Source organism: Tenrec ecaudatus, chromosome Y (genome assembly GCF_050624435.1).
Source record: "Tenrec ecaudatus isolate mTenEca1 chromosome Y, mTenEca1.hap1, whole genome shotgun sequence".
NCBI lineage: Eukaryota > Metazoa > Chordata > Mammalia > Afrosoricida > Tenrecidae > Tenrec > Tenrec ecaudatus.
The window spans coordinates 18,500,807-18,516,298 of record NC_134549.1 but is presented as its reverse complement, the minus strand read 5'-3'; the positions used below and the strand labels follow the sequence as shown (position 1 = coordinate 18,516,298).

At 46.0% G+C, this 15,492-nt stretch overlaps 1 protein-coding gene and 1 pseudogene across 1 annotated transcript; both read left to right on the top strand.

Annotated features, from left to right (window-relative positions):
* Positions 1 to 222: 222 nt before the first annotated feature.
* LOC142435696 (snurportin-1 pseudogene) lies at positions 223 to 1,145 on the top strand (annotated as a pseudogene).
* A 7,421-nt stretch (positions 1,146 to 8,566) lies between these two features.
* LOC142435695 (PRAME family member 27-like) lies at positions 8,567 to 9,562 on the top strand. Its single transcript, XM_075539886.1, has one exon. The coding sequence runs from the start codon at positions 8,567 to 8,569 to the stop codon at positions 9,560 to 9,562; it is 996 nt and encodes a 331-aa protein (XP_075396001.1).
* The last annotated feature ends 5,930 nt before the right edge of the window (positions 9,563 to 15,492 follow it).

Sequence of the window (15,492 nt, the reverse complement as noted above, 5' to 3'; positions counted from 1 at the left end):
TGGTATGAAGACTTCATGGGAATGGCGACCCTAATGTGTCTGCATCTTTGTGTCCTTCATAAACGAAGGCACTTTGTCCTTAACTTATCTTGGTGTTAGGGTCTCTTTTGTAGTGAAACACTTGTCCAACTTCTGTAGTGGACTTGATTTCCGTGGATTGCACAGGCAGAAGTCAGTCGTGCATAGCTGCCATTTATTTTGTTCAAAAAGTTTGATGGAATGATGGAAGAGCTGAGTCCAGCCCTGGCTAGCAGATTCTCTGTGTCCCGAGATTTGAACGGATGTGCAGCCTCACACCCGCTCCTGTCCCAGTACAAGCCCAAGTGCAGTTCCTTGGAGCAGGATGAGCTGCACCGTCGTTATTTGAACTGCAGAAATACAAGCGACTCGCCTCTGTGAACCAGGCCAGAAGGCTGGCTGAAGATGACTGGACTGGAGTGCAGAGTGAGGAGGAGGAACACAGGAAAGATGACGAAGACATGGATGTTGACATTGACGAGAAACTCCCCTAGCACTTTGCCAATCAGTTGATGCTCTCTGAGTGGCTGATTGATGTCCCCACGGACTTGGGGCAGGAGTGGATTGTGGTCTTGTGCCCCATTGGAAAAAGAGCGCTCATCCTGGCCTCCAGGGGTTGCACCAGCACCTACACCAAGAGCGTTTACTGTGTGGACAGGTTTCCTTCCCTCCTGCCCGGAGGCAGCAGGCAGAGCTCATGGACACCATTGTGCACTGCATTCACAGCGAGGTGCAGCAGACCTACTACGTTCTGGACCTGTTGTGTTAGCGGGGACATCGCGTTTATGACTGCCCCACTGATTTCTGGTTCTACTGGATGCATGTGAAGTTAGCCGAGGAAGGCCACCTGGGAGAGCAAACAAAGCTCAATCCTTTTTAGTTTGTGGGGCCCAGAACTTCCAGTGCACCCCAAGAGGCTGTGTGAGGTGCTGGCCACACGCTTCCCTTTTGAGGTGGACGGGCTCCTCTTCTACCACAAGAAGATCCACTACATCCCGGGCAGCATCCCCCTGGTGGGCTGGCTATGGCCTTACATGGTGCCGCTGGTCTGCAGACCACCCAGCAAGAGTACGCAAGGCACCAGCTTCTGCAAATCAGCCAGGAAAATTAATAATGTTATTCTTTAGAGTTAGTGAATGTTGCAGGGTATAGCTTTGATAACAACATCCTGGTCAATAAAATAAAAATAGTACCATCATGGCTAAAACATTAAAGGGAACAATGATATTAATTAAAATGTTTTAATTTTGATTACATAGGAGCATATTTTAAAATAAATGACTACTGGGACTCTCTGACATGAAAGGGGGGAAGGAGTCAGGTTATTCATCAGTCAACAAGATTGCCTTAATGTGACCAATGTTTGTCTAAAGTATACTTGCAAAATTTACCTTGTGATTTCACGAATCCTTCTATCACCAAGACCATATTTTCCAACTGTTTTCCCTACCTCATTGTTTCCTAATTTCTCACTCCAATTACCAATAATTATCTATGTGGCTTGACTACATGATGGGTCAATTTCATACTGAAGTGATTGGAAAACTACTTCAGCGTCTTCATTAGTGATTCGTGAGAAAATTTTACTGATCATTGTATTGACAAGACTTTCTTGTACTCCCATAGATACCCCATCACCCAGAGTGTTGTAGTTCAATACAGATCTCCAAGTTCAGTTTGATGAACGCACCATTATGCCTCTTGAGTTTGCCTTTCCTGTAGAGTTAGTTAGCCTTGGGATGGTTTGATTCAATATGCAATGACCATATTTCCTACTGATCTTTGATTTATCCACCTCACCAGCTGCTGAGGTCCAACATCGGCCTGCCCATATTGGGTTCGAAAACCTTAGGGCCAACGTACGCAGAGGAAGTAGCTAGACTGAAAAGTAAGCCTCACATGGATCTTGAGAGCCTCTCCCACTGTGAGTTGATAAGAGGAGTAACAAAGCCAGAAAGCTCCCTTCTGAGGAGCTCTGGGTGCCATGATCCAGTTTTGGAGGGCAAGGACAACCAGTGTAGCTCTCCCAGAAGTCTGAGCAGACGTCTCGTATCATTCACAAGTCAGGATTGCTCTTGGAGCAGATTGATCAGCAGAAGCAGCAGGAACCCACCCAGGCTCCTGGACCTGGGCATCCAGAGTGTGTGGCAGGATGAGGCCTCAGCCATGGCTGTCCTGGGGTCGCTACTCATGAACTCTTCCCACCACTGTCATGCAGCTGTGGTCGGTGGACACAGACACGCAGCAAAGGCCACGGTAGTGTCTTGGCTTTTTATCCTGCTCTCGCTAGGGGCTCTCATGAAGTCTTGGCATTCTCAACAGGATATTTTGATATCCTGCTTCCCAGATGATTCCACGCAGGGGATGTGAACTCTGAGTTGTGGATATATGCCTGAACACTGACACCAAGTTTTGGAGAGTGTGGTCTGAAACCCAATCCATTGCGTCCAGTGACAACCCAGCCCAGGACTGTGACTCTCAAAGGGAAGGATCCCATAGCAGGAGAGAAGCCTCAGTGTTTGTCCTCTATGTATTTGCTCACAAGCATTTGCCTTCTTGAATCAGTACCAGATGAATTGCTCACTATTATCATTACAAGAGTCAACTGTGGAAAGACCCTGCCACCCCTCTGCTGTCGGGTGTTAGCATTTGAAGGAGATCTGTCACAGCTTCTGATTATTGAGGAGATCTTAAATGGGGTACAGATGGATTCTGTGCAGGAGGTGGGAATCCACTGCAGATGGGACCTGCAGAGGCGCAACTGGTTTACTGCTTACCTGTCCCAGATGGGTCACCAGAGCACACCCCATCTTTCCCAAGTAAGTCCCACATATGTCCAGATCCCCTGGTGTCATGTACCATGGACAAAGTGGACAAGTGTTTTGCAAAATTGGCCTCTCATATCGTCAGTCTGCATTACTCCAGCACCTCGTTCTGGAAGCAGTCTTCTTCCTCAATGACCACGTCTATCAGCTGCTCAGTTGTTGGCCTACACATTCGCAGTTTCTCTCTTTAAAAGCACTGCATTGCGCTGGACTCTGGTCTGACCGCCTGTGCTTTTGTCCCCGAACCAGCCAACTAAGGTCCCCGCATATGAGTGGTTTGTTCAGGGATTCCTTAAGACATGAATTCCTCCCAAGTCTGCTAGAGAGGGTCTCAGCCGGATGACTCTGAGCTCACTGCCTTGCAGCCTGCTCTGTGCCAGTACTCCCACCTCACCACCTTTAGAGTTGGATGGAAACCCAATCTCCATGGCTGTCCTGCAGGACCTGCTTAAGCACACAAGTTTTGTGTAAGTTCTCCCTTCTGGGGCTCCTTGTGCCTCAGGATTGCTATGAGGACACGGAAAGTTCTCTCTTAGGATACTCTTTTAGAGGCAATGGAGGATCTCAAGACGACCCTGCAGGCCTACAGATTTCTCACTTTAGATTTTCTCCCAGTAAGGGAAGTTAGGATGAAATCATCATGCATGTGGCAAGCTAATGTGGTTGCCTTCCTTACTAATCCTCACTTATGCTTCTGGTTTACTGTACCACTTGGAAAACCCTCATGTTCACTATGCAAATGATATTATTTGGAGTTAGGTTCAAGAGGATTAGGCTATCTTTGCTCTAACAATGTGGTGATTGGGGTTGAAGATTACAGGAAGCATCTGACCTTTACGCCCTTAGCCCAGTCATTCCTTGCTGGCTTCACATCTCTCATTAACAAGACATGAAAAGAGAGGCCAACAGTCAGGAGCAGAGCATGTCCTTGGAACCCAGGGTCCCTGCAGGGAAACCTTATAGATTCAGAAGAACCTGGATGCCAACACTCGTGGAATCCCCATGGAATGCACACAGATGCTGAAAGTTGCCAGTCCATCCCAGTACAAGACAATCAACATCCAATCTTTCATATCCATGTCTAAGCTTCTGACACTAACATATTTTGCCTAAGATAAAATAAATGTCTCTTTGTAAAGCTATCCTCTTGTGGTATTTACTTCTCCTGGAGCAACACTATTTAAAATGTGCATTCAATTTTGGGCTCTGTTCCCTCGACCTAACAGAAATGGGCACGGAAGGATGTCAGTTTTGGAGTTGTGCCTAGGTAGTGGGCTGTGCTTGTCTATTAATCAATAGTTGGAGGCTTCCAAAACCACTAGCTTCTACAATGGAGAAAGATGAGAGCCTGCCACCTCAAAGACACGCAGCATTGTTTACCAACAAAGCTCATACAGCCCTTGAGAGAAAGTGGAAAGCATCCCATGGGGCAAAAGCAGACAAGACACTTTATATATGGGAGAAAGATGGGGCTTTCTACTCCCACACAGAGTTACAGTCATGGAAACTCTTAGGTTGATGCTTGTATCCTGAGAGCACTTGAGATTTAAGACAGTGTGTGGGATCCTTCTGCAGAGGTCAGTCCTTCAAACATTGGTCAGCACACCACCAGGTCACTGGTTCAAATCTGTCAGCCAGTCCATGTGCTTTAATGAAGCCATCTACTCCTGGAGAGATTGACAGTCAGTAGGAAGACAAGGAGGCATTTCTACTCCTTTACATAAGTTTGTTCATAAGTCGGATGAGCTACAGTGGACGAAAGTTTGTGCTTCAGGAAATGCACTACAAAGAGGAGCACCCATAATGACAAAACTATATTGCATGTATGAGAAATAGGAAAATAAAACCATTTTTTAAACACCCACTTAATCCCTCTCACCCGCCAACACAACCCTCACCATCTTCTGTGTCCTCTCCCTCCCCGTGCATAAGGGCTGATGGCCGAGGACTTGTGTGAACAGGGCTGGGTCTGGATTCTCAGGAGTTGGTCCGTTCTGATGGCATCAGCCCGGCTGATGAGATCTCACGAAATGCCATCACTTCCATGATGAGACCTACTGTGAACAGCCAATGAGGGGGAAGCAATAGCTTCCTGGTGGGTGTGGTCTTATCCTTTAAAAGGACTCTCTGAATGCTCTGTAGCTTTGTTCTGCACCTGGACCCTTCACCTGACCTGAAGGTGTCTGGACTTGAGACGGAACCTTGCCAACATTTTCCTGGCTTCTCTGGAAGTTTTCAGGCTCAACATTCTTGACGAAGAAGTCTGCCGTTCGACCTGCCTTCTTGGATTCTTCATGCACCGGATCTACTTCAACAAGGACCGTGGCCAAGACTGAAATTGGAGCCTTGTCAGCGTCTGCAACTGTGAGTTGAATGAGAGTTACATGAAAACTACCTGAATGGTTGCGAGGAGCTGATGGGGAGGGACGCAGATCTTGGAGGGCTGGTGTAAGGAGATGGGAGAACACAGCGGCCTCTCCGTGGGAGACCAGATCCATGGATGGACAGAGGGAAAGGGTCTTGTCCTAGAATCCCTGTTTCATACGCTACTTCTTGTCATGGTTGACTGTCTCCTTCTTTTAGGAAACCCACTCTGTGTGTTCCTTCATCTTGTTTTTGTGGCCCCTGCATTTTTCATCGAATATTTGTGTGGCAGTTTGTTTCACAGTGGTGGCTTGGGAGGACAGGACAGAACAGTGCTTCCTTCGTAGGTTATAGGATTTCTGTGCATCTGGAATGACACAAATGCTCCTAACCAAAACAGCATCTTTCAAAATTGGGAACCATAGAATTTTGATTGTGAAATTTGCACTTTCGATTCGTTCTGTTCTGTCTTGTTTTGTTTTGCTTCTAGCACTTGTGGTCATCTTCAGTTCCTTGCGCTTAAAAAATTCTAAGGAAGGTTCTTCAGCTCTGTCTGCATTGGGTTTGACCTTACATGTCGAGCACTTTCTGACAGCCTCTCAGACTGAAGCACACTGCCATGGAGTCACTGCTGACTTTCAGCAACCCCTTAGAAATGCTGGTGCGATAACTCTTCATGGGACAAGAAAGCCCAGTGTTTTTCCTGCGAAGCTGCTGGTGGTTTCAAACTGCTGACCATGCAGGTCACAGCAGCCCAATGCATAACCACTGCCTGCGAAGGCTCCCGAGTCTGTCCTAATGCAGGGAATAGTCCCACTGCCTTCTTGAGAACCAACACTCATTTTCTGACCACCAAATTCTCATGTTGAACTTGAAAGGACACGGGGAAGATCAGTAGCTCGGAATCTCACGGTGTCCTGGAAGCAAGGTGGAACAGATTGCTCTGGGAAAGACAGGTAAATGATGCTGAAGCACAGGGGAAGAATGAGAGTGTAGACTTAAGGGAGGTCTCCTGTAAACTAAGACATGTAAATGAGCGAAAGCTTAGTCTTTTGTCCTCCTCAATGATGACGCGATGGATAAAAAAAAGTCCCTTTTTTATTCCAAAGCTATTAACAAAGATCTTGGCAGAAATGACTATGTTTAGTTTTCCTGTCGACAGGAGGAAACCCCAAACGAATCTGTATTTAATTGGCTCTGCCTTTATTTTTCCTGCTTTTATGTGAGACAAAGCTTTAACTGGGTCTCAGCTCCTTCCCACCTCTCCTTTCTCTGTTACATGCATGGAATGGCCTCCTCTTACCACCTCTTTGACCTCCTATTATCACTGGTGATGTTCACATTGAGAAGCATATCTCACTATAATAGTGTAATTTGTCTTCTGTTTTACATGTTCTGCTCAGCTCTTGATGGTTTCTTCCATTGGCTTTAGGGATGCTTCTACCAATGTCAGGATTCAGAGTCTCCTTTGCGTCCAGCTAGGTCATTCATTCTTTTCTGTTTTGTGAAGGATTTTTCTTTCATACATGATACTATTGATGTCATGCTATAGCTGGTCCAGTTTTCTGTCGATCGTGTTGACTTCATCACATCTGTTGTTGAGATGCTCTTGACATTCAAGTGGAATGTGTCCGAGGTTATATTTGCATTCTCCTGCATCTGATTCAAGTCTTCAGCTTCATGGCCCCAGCTTTGCTTTTGCCTGCTGATAATGAACTCCCACAAAATGTCTTTTAGGTAAGGGCTTCAGTCAGAACATTTCATTTTCAATAAGTTATCAATAACAGTCAAATCAAGAAAACCACTTCAGCTAGATGGCTGCTTATTTAACTTTAAGCCCTTAACACCCCAAATGCTATATCTTTTCATAGACAGGCAGCTTTCCCCACCTTTGCTTATGCCCACATTTCATCTTACGTTATGGTGTCGGGAAGGTGAGCATCACAGAATGCAGATAATTAGGACCAAGTGACTTTTGTTGAGGTAGTACTTGAATCTAGGCCCCATGTCCATCTGCAACCTTAATTCTTAACATATAGATATAAGTACATGGATCGGTTTCCCTCTCATTGTATATAAACAGGGTCAAGTATAAAGAAAATGTTTTGAAACCAATGATATTAGCATCCCTGCAAATGTGCTTGACACAATGAATGCATGTGGGGCTTACGATAAGAGATGTAAGAGCCCCCAATAAACATATTTAATAAAAGCAAAGAAACATCTGTCTTCCATTAAAAGAAATTTTTAAAAAGTGAATGCGGACATCCGGCTTCTTACTCAGAAAGTAAGTTTTGAGTGGAATTTCTATTTCCAGATGATTTCACTCTGTTGTGATGTTTGAATATTCTGCATTCATGATCTAGGGAATGAGCGATGCAGATGAATCCAGAGAGGCAAAACCATCTGTTGTCAGAGCCCCTGAGCTGAAAGGATGAGACCTCCAGTCCCATGGATAAGTGTTCCCTAGCTCTGAAATGTCGGGCCCTTTCATCTCACTCTCAGTCTTTGAAACTTGAGGTAGCGTCCCCCAAATTTCCTACTTATTTTTGCTTCATTCACCTCGCCAGCTGCTGAGGTCACTGTCTGCCATCAGACTCCTGACTGCCCATCTTGGATTCCACAGCCTCTGGGTCAACTTGAGTCAGAAGAAGAAGAATCCAGTTTGAAATCTAAGCCCACGTGGACCAGCCTCTACCAGTGTGAGTTACTGGAAAGATTAGCATGGTCAGCGAGCTCCTCTCTGAGGGGCTAAGGGGATGACAGTGGAGTCCAGATTGTGGAGGGCTAGGACAACCAGATTGGCTCTCCCAGAACACTGAGCAGACCTTTTCTCTTCATTCACAGGTCAGGATCGCTCTTGGAGCAGATTGATCAGCATGAGCAGCAGGAACCCACCCAGGTTCCTGGACCTGGCCATCCAGAGTGTGTTGCAGAATGAGGCCTCAGCCATTGCCTCTCTGGAGTGGCTGCCCACAGAGCTCTTCCCTCCCCTGTTCGTGGCAGCTGTTGTCGGAGATTGCAGAGAGACAGTGAAGGCCATGGTTGGGGTGTGGCCCTTCCTCAAGCTCCCTCTGGGGGCTCTGATGGAAGATTGTCAGTCTCCCCCTGACATCTTAAAGGCTGCCCTTGATGGCCTTGCTATACTGCTTTCCCAGAAGGTTAAGCACAGGAGATGCAAACTGAAAGTGCTGGATTTACAAATGAACACTGGGACCAACTTCTGGAAAGTGTGGGCTGGACGCCAGTCTACTGCCTCTGTAACATCATCAGAGGATCCAGAGTCCACCCATCCCAAGACTCAGATCCTCAAAGAAGACAAATGTAGGTCAGTGGAGAAATATCCAGCCTTGGCTGGCATGACGGTGCTCACTGACCTGTGCTTTCAGGAAGACATCCCAAATGAAATGCTCACCTTCCTCATCGAAAGGGTCAAGCAGACGAAGGACCTGCCACACCTGTGCTGCAGGAAGCTCGAGCTTGTTCGGAATGTTGCCCCGCTTCCCATTCTTGGGGAGATCCTCAACATAGTGCAGCTAAACTCTGTCCAGGAGATGAGATTGCTTGGTAGCTGGGACCTGCAAAGCCTCAACTGGTTCGCTCCTTACCTGGCCCAGATGGTCCAGCTGCATACACTCCTCCTCTCTGAATGCACCCTGTATTGCATCGTCCCCGGGGAGAACGATGAGGACGAGGTGCAGAAGCTACTTCAAGAATTCACCACTCAGCTCCTCAGTCTGCATCAGCTCCACACCCTCATGCTGCACTCTGTGAACTTCTTTGGTAACCACCTCCACCAGCTGCTCAGATGCTTGCAGGCGCCCTTGGAGACCCTGCACATACGCCGTTCCTTGCTTATGGACCAGGACTTGACATACCTGTCCTCATGTCCCTGCACCAGCCACCTGAAATCCCTTGACTTGAGTGGTGTACGCAGGCCTGGCTCCAATTACGAGTTCCTCCCTGCTCTGCTGAACAGAGTCTCAGCCACCCTGGTCCACCTGGATTTGGCGGACTGTGGCATCACGGACTCGGACTGCGATTACTTGCAGCCTGCTCTGGGTCACTGCTCTCAGCTCAGAACCTTGAAACTCTGCGGAAACCCGTTGTCCATGGCTGTCCTACAGACCCTGCTGTTTCACACGTTCCCAAGGTGCAACTTTGCCTTTCTAGAGCTTCCTGTCCCCCTCAATTGCTACATGGACCCCCAGTTAACTCTGCCCTGGCATACCCTTGCAGAGGTGATGGAGCAGCTGAGGCTGACCTTGCAGCTCCATGGACCCCAAAGAATACGCCTTGCTTACAGGCACTGTCACACCCTGTGCGATGCAATCTGCATCCGTATGGACAACTAGTGCCACAACCCTTTGCCATCTGTTCTCAATCCTGACTTCTACCTCGGGATCCCAATGTCGTATTTGGAAAGACTAGTGTTTCCTAAATTAGAGCGGTTTGGATTGAGTTCTTGAGCTTGAGGTCATGTTTGCCATGATGATGAAGGAGGTTGGAGGTATCGGTCAGAGGATGCATCTAACGTGATCAGCCTTCCTGAAGTCAAGCCTTAATTGCTTCACATCCATCTTCTGAAAGTGATGGAAAAGGAGATTCAGCAGCAGGTAGCAGATGTGCTCACCCACATCACGAATCAAAGCCAGGAGCAAAATACATCCCTGTTACCCACGGCCCCTTCCGTGGGCATATGCAGGACCTTGGCGACGTGGATGCCCAGGCACATGGAGTTATTCAGGCTGCAGGTGTCCCCGATGCTAAAAAGCGACATGACCTTCCGCTGACTCCTTTCCAGGGAGAAAACAAGTGCCGAGAGCCCTGCCCCACATTTCTGTCTCCTACCACTTGCAATAGTAGCAAATAAACGCCTGTTCCAAAGCCATGCACCCGTGCTATTCATTTCTCCTGCAGCAAGAGTGCCGAACTTAAGAACACCCAGTGATGCTCACCTTCCCGACAGGATCGCTGAAGACAAAGTGGGTGCATAAGCAAATGTGTTGGAGAAAACTGATGGTGCACGTCGATCAAAAGATATAGCATTTGGAGACTTAAATGCTTGAAGATACACAGTCAGCCATCTAGCTGAAAAGCAAACATGTCCACATGGAAAGACACCAGCCTGTGTGATCATGAGGTGTCAATGGGATTATGTTACAGGCATTTAAGACCCAGAACAAAATCATACTAATTTCAATAGGGGTGCAGCGGGTGGTGGGGAGGAAGCACAGAGTGGAATCCCCAAGCCCATCTGTAGACAATTGGACATGCCTTTACGGAAGGTGTGTCGGGGAGAAGTTGAGAGACTCAGGGTGCCGTATGAATGAAACATACAACTTTCCTCTAGTCCTTTAAGGCTTCTGCCCACTCCCCCTGACTATCATGATCCCATTTCTACCTTAGAAATCCAGCCAGACCAGAGGATGTACACTCATAAAGATCAGAGCTGGAAACACAGGGAATCCAGGATCGATAAAGACGTAGGACCAATAATGAGAGTAGGGATGCCAAGAGGGTAAGGTGTAAGTGTGGGGAGAAAAAGGGAATCGATCACTCGGATCGACTTGTAACTCCCTCCCAGGGGGAGAAACAACAGAAAAGTGGGTGAAGGGGGACAGCGGATGATGTAAGACATGAAAATAATAATTTATAACAAACAACGCGTTCAAAAAGGAGGGAGGGAAATATAAGGAGCTGATATGAACGGCTCAAGTAGAAAGAAAATGTTTTGAAAATGATGTTGGCAACATATGCACAAATGTGCTTGACACAATGGATGGATGTGTGGATTGTGATAAGAGTCGCAAAATATTTAATGATCATGATAATAAAAAACTTGAGCATAACTACTGATGTCGGTGTGAGTTACTGTAGAATCACACCCCACCCGTAGCAACCCTCTTCACAACAGAACCAACACGGACCAGTCGTCTCCATCCTCACAATTGTCCCTATTCCTGAGCCCATTGATGCAGCCACCGTGTCACTCTATCTCCATGAGGGCTTTCCTCTTTTTATCCGCCCTCCACTCTGACAAGCAGGAAGCCCTTCTGCAGGGACTGGTTTTCCTGACAATATGTTCAAAGTACGTTCAGGAGAAGTCTTGCGCTCCATGCATCTAAGGATCACACTGGCCACACTTTTATGAAGGCACTTTGGTTTGTCATTTTAGCTGTCCATGGCACTTTTAATGATCTTCTCCAGCGCCAGAATTCTAGTGCACCGGTTTTACTATGGTCTTCCTTCTTCAGTGTCTAACTTCCATATGTGTAGAAGACCATGGAGAATACCATGGCTTCGTCAGGAATACCTTAATTCTCAAAGGACTATCTTTGCTGTTCTGCACCTCAAGAAGGTGTTGTGGAACAGATTTCCTTAGGATAAAATGTCTTTTGATATTTTGAATACTGTGTCCATACCATTGATTGTGGATCCAAACAAGAAAAGAATCCTTGACAATTTAAAATTTTTCTCCATTGATCATGCTGTGACATACTGGTTCAGTTATGACAATTTTGGGTTTTTTGACATTGACTTTTAATCCCTAGGTTTCGTGATTTTAGCTGCTGGAACAAACATAGGACAAGATACATCTGTTCCTCAGTGGTCTCTTATATCTTTTGGGGTGTATGCCCCCAAATGGCACTGCTGGGTTGTATGCTATTTCTATTGCCAGCTCTTTTAGGAATCACCAGATTCCTAAATGTGTTTGTACATATTTAAATGCCCACCAGCAATGGATAGTGTTCCACTATCTCTACCACTTCAATCATTTGTTGTTCTTTATTTTTAAATTTTTATTTTTATTAATTGAGATACAGTTTTGGTTATTACATGGGATTTCATTATTGTCCATTATTTTATCAATAAATATATTTTCCCAGTGTCTGGATTCTTGTCTTAATCTTTTGAGGAAATATTTTAATGTACATATATTTTCTTTTAACAGGTTCCACTCATCTTTTGTGTTCTCCATGGTGTCTGCTCCCTTTCTTAGATCTGGTAGGCTGTATATTCCCTGCTCTGGGGCCCTTAGATATATCCCATGTTTTTCAAAGATGATCATGACCAGATCCAGTTCAAAGTCATAGAGTTTCATAGAATCCTTAAACATGGGGAGACCATGGTCATGAGGAAATTACCTCCGAGTTCCCTGGCTCACAGTACATCTCCACCTGGACTTCATCATGTGATATCAACCTCACCACCAAGACCAGTGCATTATACCAGCCCAGTCCGTGAGCATGCTAGAACAGACATGCTGACACATCACCTTAACCCTTCTCCATGACTGCATGTGTTGACAAGGGATTCATTTAAGAACATAAAGGAACATGTGAAAGGAAGTGTAGGAGGAGGAGGCTAAACATTAGTCACCTGAAACAGAATCATCATGCTCAATCTCAGGTCTACATATAGTTTAGTCCTGTTGGATATACATCTGTCTATCTCAATCCCTATAGCACAAGCCATAGCCCCCACAATCAGGGTGCTTCCAACACCTAGGGAGCCTACACCACAGGGAGCAACTGCCCCTCGGGACTGACACAGCCTCCACTTACCCCACGAAGTGAGTCATCATTTACAACTTCTGGTGTTGTGCTCAGTCAATCTCAAAAGCACAAATACTGTATGAGAACACTATTGTAGGAATAAACACTAACACAAAAGTTGACACCCACACTGTGGTTATGGGGTAATTTGATAAGAGTTGTGTAAGCTCCCAATAAAATGATTTTTAAAAACAAACGAATATTTGGGAAGACGTCAGTGGAAGAATGTAGCCTGTATCACATCACTACCTATTCATATTTGACACAATTTCCATTCTGACATTGCAAAACCTCGCCTGCCTGTATAGTTTTATTGATATAAATTTCACATATCTTACACCTCCATAGTTTGGTTGCTTTTAAAAAGGGTTGCATATGCATCCTCACAATCGACTCTGTGCCCCCCTCCTACTTTCATTACTTGCTCCCCTATTCCCTTCACCCTCTCCATCCTCTGTCACTGATAAACCATTGCGTCAGATATTATCTCGATGCTTCCACTCTTTCTGCTTGTCCACTGATTATAAACCACACCGGTTTACTGGGGGTCTTGTTTTGATTTGTTTGTGGAAAACAAACAAAGAAAACACACAGTGTAAAACGAACAAACAAAGCAAAACGAAAACATTAACTGTCATCCCCTTGGGGTATAGTGCAATTGTGCTGACAGGGGCAGTAATTGATCCATTGGCTTAGATAGCGAGGTAATGTGGAGAAGAGTGTATGTGAGCCCAGTGCAGGTGTGAACCACAGTCTGTGCGTGGTTTCATTGCATGCATTGGATGCTGAAATGATCGAGCTCTGTTTTCATTGAGTCAGGGTTGCATTTCCTGTAACGTTCTTTACAAGGGTGGCACCTTGTCGATCAGATTCATACCTGTCAGAAGAATGCAAGGAGAGAGCTGAGTAGTAAATATATGTATGTTCTGGGGGCCCTTTGATTGGACACCCAAGAAGCCAGGGGTCCCACCCAAAATCCAAAGCTGGCCATTTCCACCGTGTGGGGTGGCCGTTGTTTGCTAGCACTCCCATCAAGGAATCTCAGTCCTAAGTCAGAAGCCACAGCAAGGTCTGACTGAGATGTTCCCTCGCCTTCAGTCAGGCTTCCACACCGAGTTCTTCTATTGTGAAGCCATGTTCCCTGTACGGTCAGCACCTGGGGTCATCATAGTCCTTAGTCCGTGGCATGGATCAATGACGTTTTCATAGAAACTTATTCAAACGTTTCTACTCAGGATCATAGAACTGGGTTTAATCTTCCCTTAATTCCCTAAAATTATTGGTTAGCCTACCTTCTCCCTATGAGGATGCTCCTCTCCATTGACCCACCAACAGACTGGTCAGTGCCTCCTCTGAAATGGACATGCCCCCTGCCCTGGTCTTAATCTGATTGCCCAGTAAGGTTCTCCTCTCAGTCCTGTGGAGGGCCTGCTGATTTTGTCCCAGCCTTGTCTCGATGCTGTACAGCATCAAGTGGATGGTCTTCACCCTGTTCCTCCTTCCCATAGGATGACCCTCGCTGAGGTGAGGCCTCTTTCCAGTTGGATGGTACGAAGTGCTTATAAGGACGGTGCTCTCTGCATTAGGGTCCGTAGGCAGACTTTCTACCAGCATGTTTTGAATCGGCCTCTAAGATTTGTTTAATTGGTGTCTTTCCTTATACTAGTGGATTCGCACAATACCTATCCTTCTGTGATGGACTGACTTCACTCAGCCTAACGGGTTCCAGGTCCTCCCATGTCTCGCGGGGTTTCATCCTTTTATCCACCGTGTTTAGGAAAGCGCAGGATTCATTGTGTGGATGTGACACAGCTTCTTGTTCCTTCCTCTCTTTCGTTCTCTTTCCTTCTTTATTTTTTTAGCAATGAAGAGAAACACTGCAGTTGTATTTATTTATTTATTATTTTTAAAACATTTTATTAGGGACTCATACAACTCTTATCACCATCCATCGTATTCATACATCAGTTGTATAAAGCACATCTGTACATTCTTTGCCTTAATCATTTTCAAAGCATTTGTTCTCCACTCAGGCCCTTTGCATCAAGTCCTCCTTTTTCCCCTCCCACCACGCTCTCCCCTCCCTCATGAGTCCTTGGTAGTTTATAAATTATTATTTTTTCATATCTTGCCATATCCGGCGTCTCCCTTCACCCCATTTTCTGTTGTCCATCCCTAAGGGAGGAGGTCACATGTGGATCCTTGTAATCAGTTCCCCCTTTCCAACCCACTTATCCTCTACCCTCCCAGTGCTCTTATGGGATACTTCAGTTATTCCTTGATGTCATTTGGGGAGTCCTATTGCATAGTTGCATAGTGCCTTATCGCACGTGGTGCTGTGAAGGAAGTACTGGGCTGATAAGCCCAAGATCTATGGAATTATCCGACCAGGTACTCCACAGGGAAGGACGAATTTATCTGCTTCAAATAACATTTATGACCTCAGATATCAGAGATGGGTGGCTGCCTATGATGGAAGAGGTGGCTGTTGCCAGTGCTTGTATCGATATACAAACCAGGAGATCATGGCTTGAACACATGTCTTCCTACGTTGCATGGGCTGAGTGCATTCCAGGGTGCATTCATCAGAATGCACTTGGTTGCTGTACTCAGCATGAATGGGGTATAAAGTTTGGACTGTATCTTTCTGCACTCACGGTTCTTGCAGCAATTGTCTGTCTTATCTTTTGTGCATATCCCATCTACTTTCGGTGGGGATTTCTCTA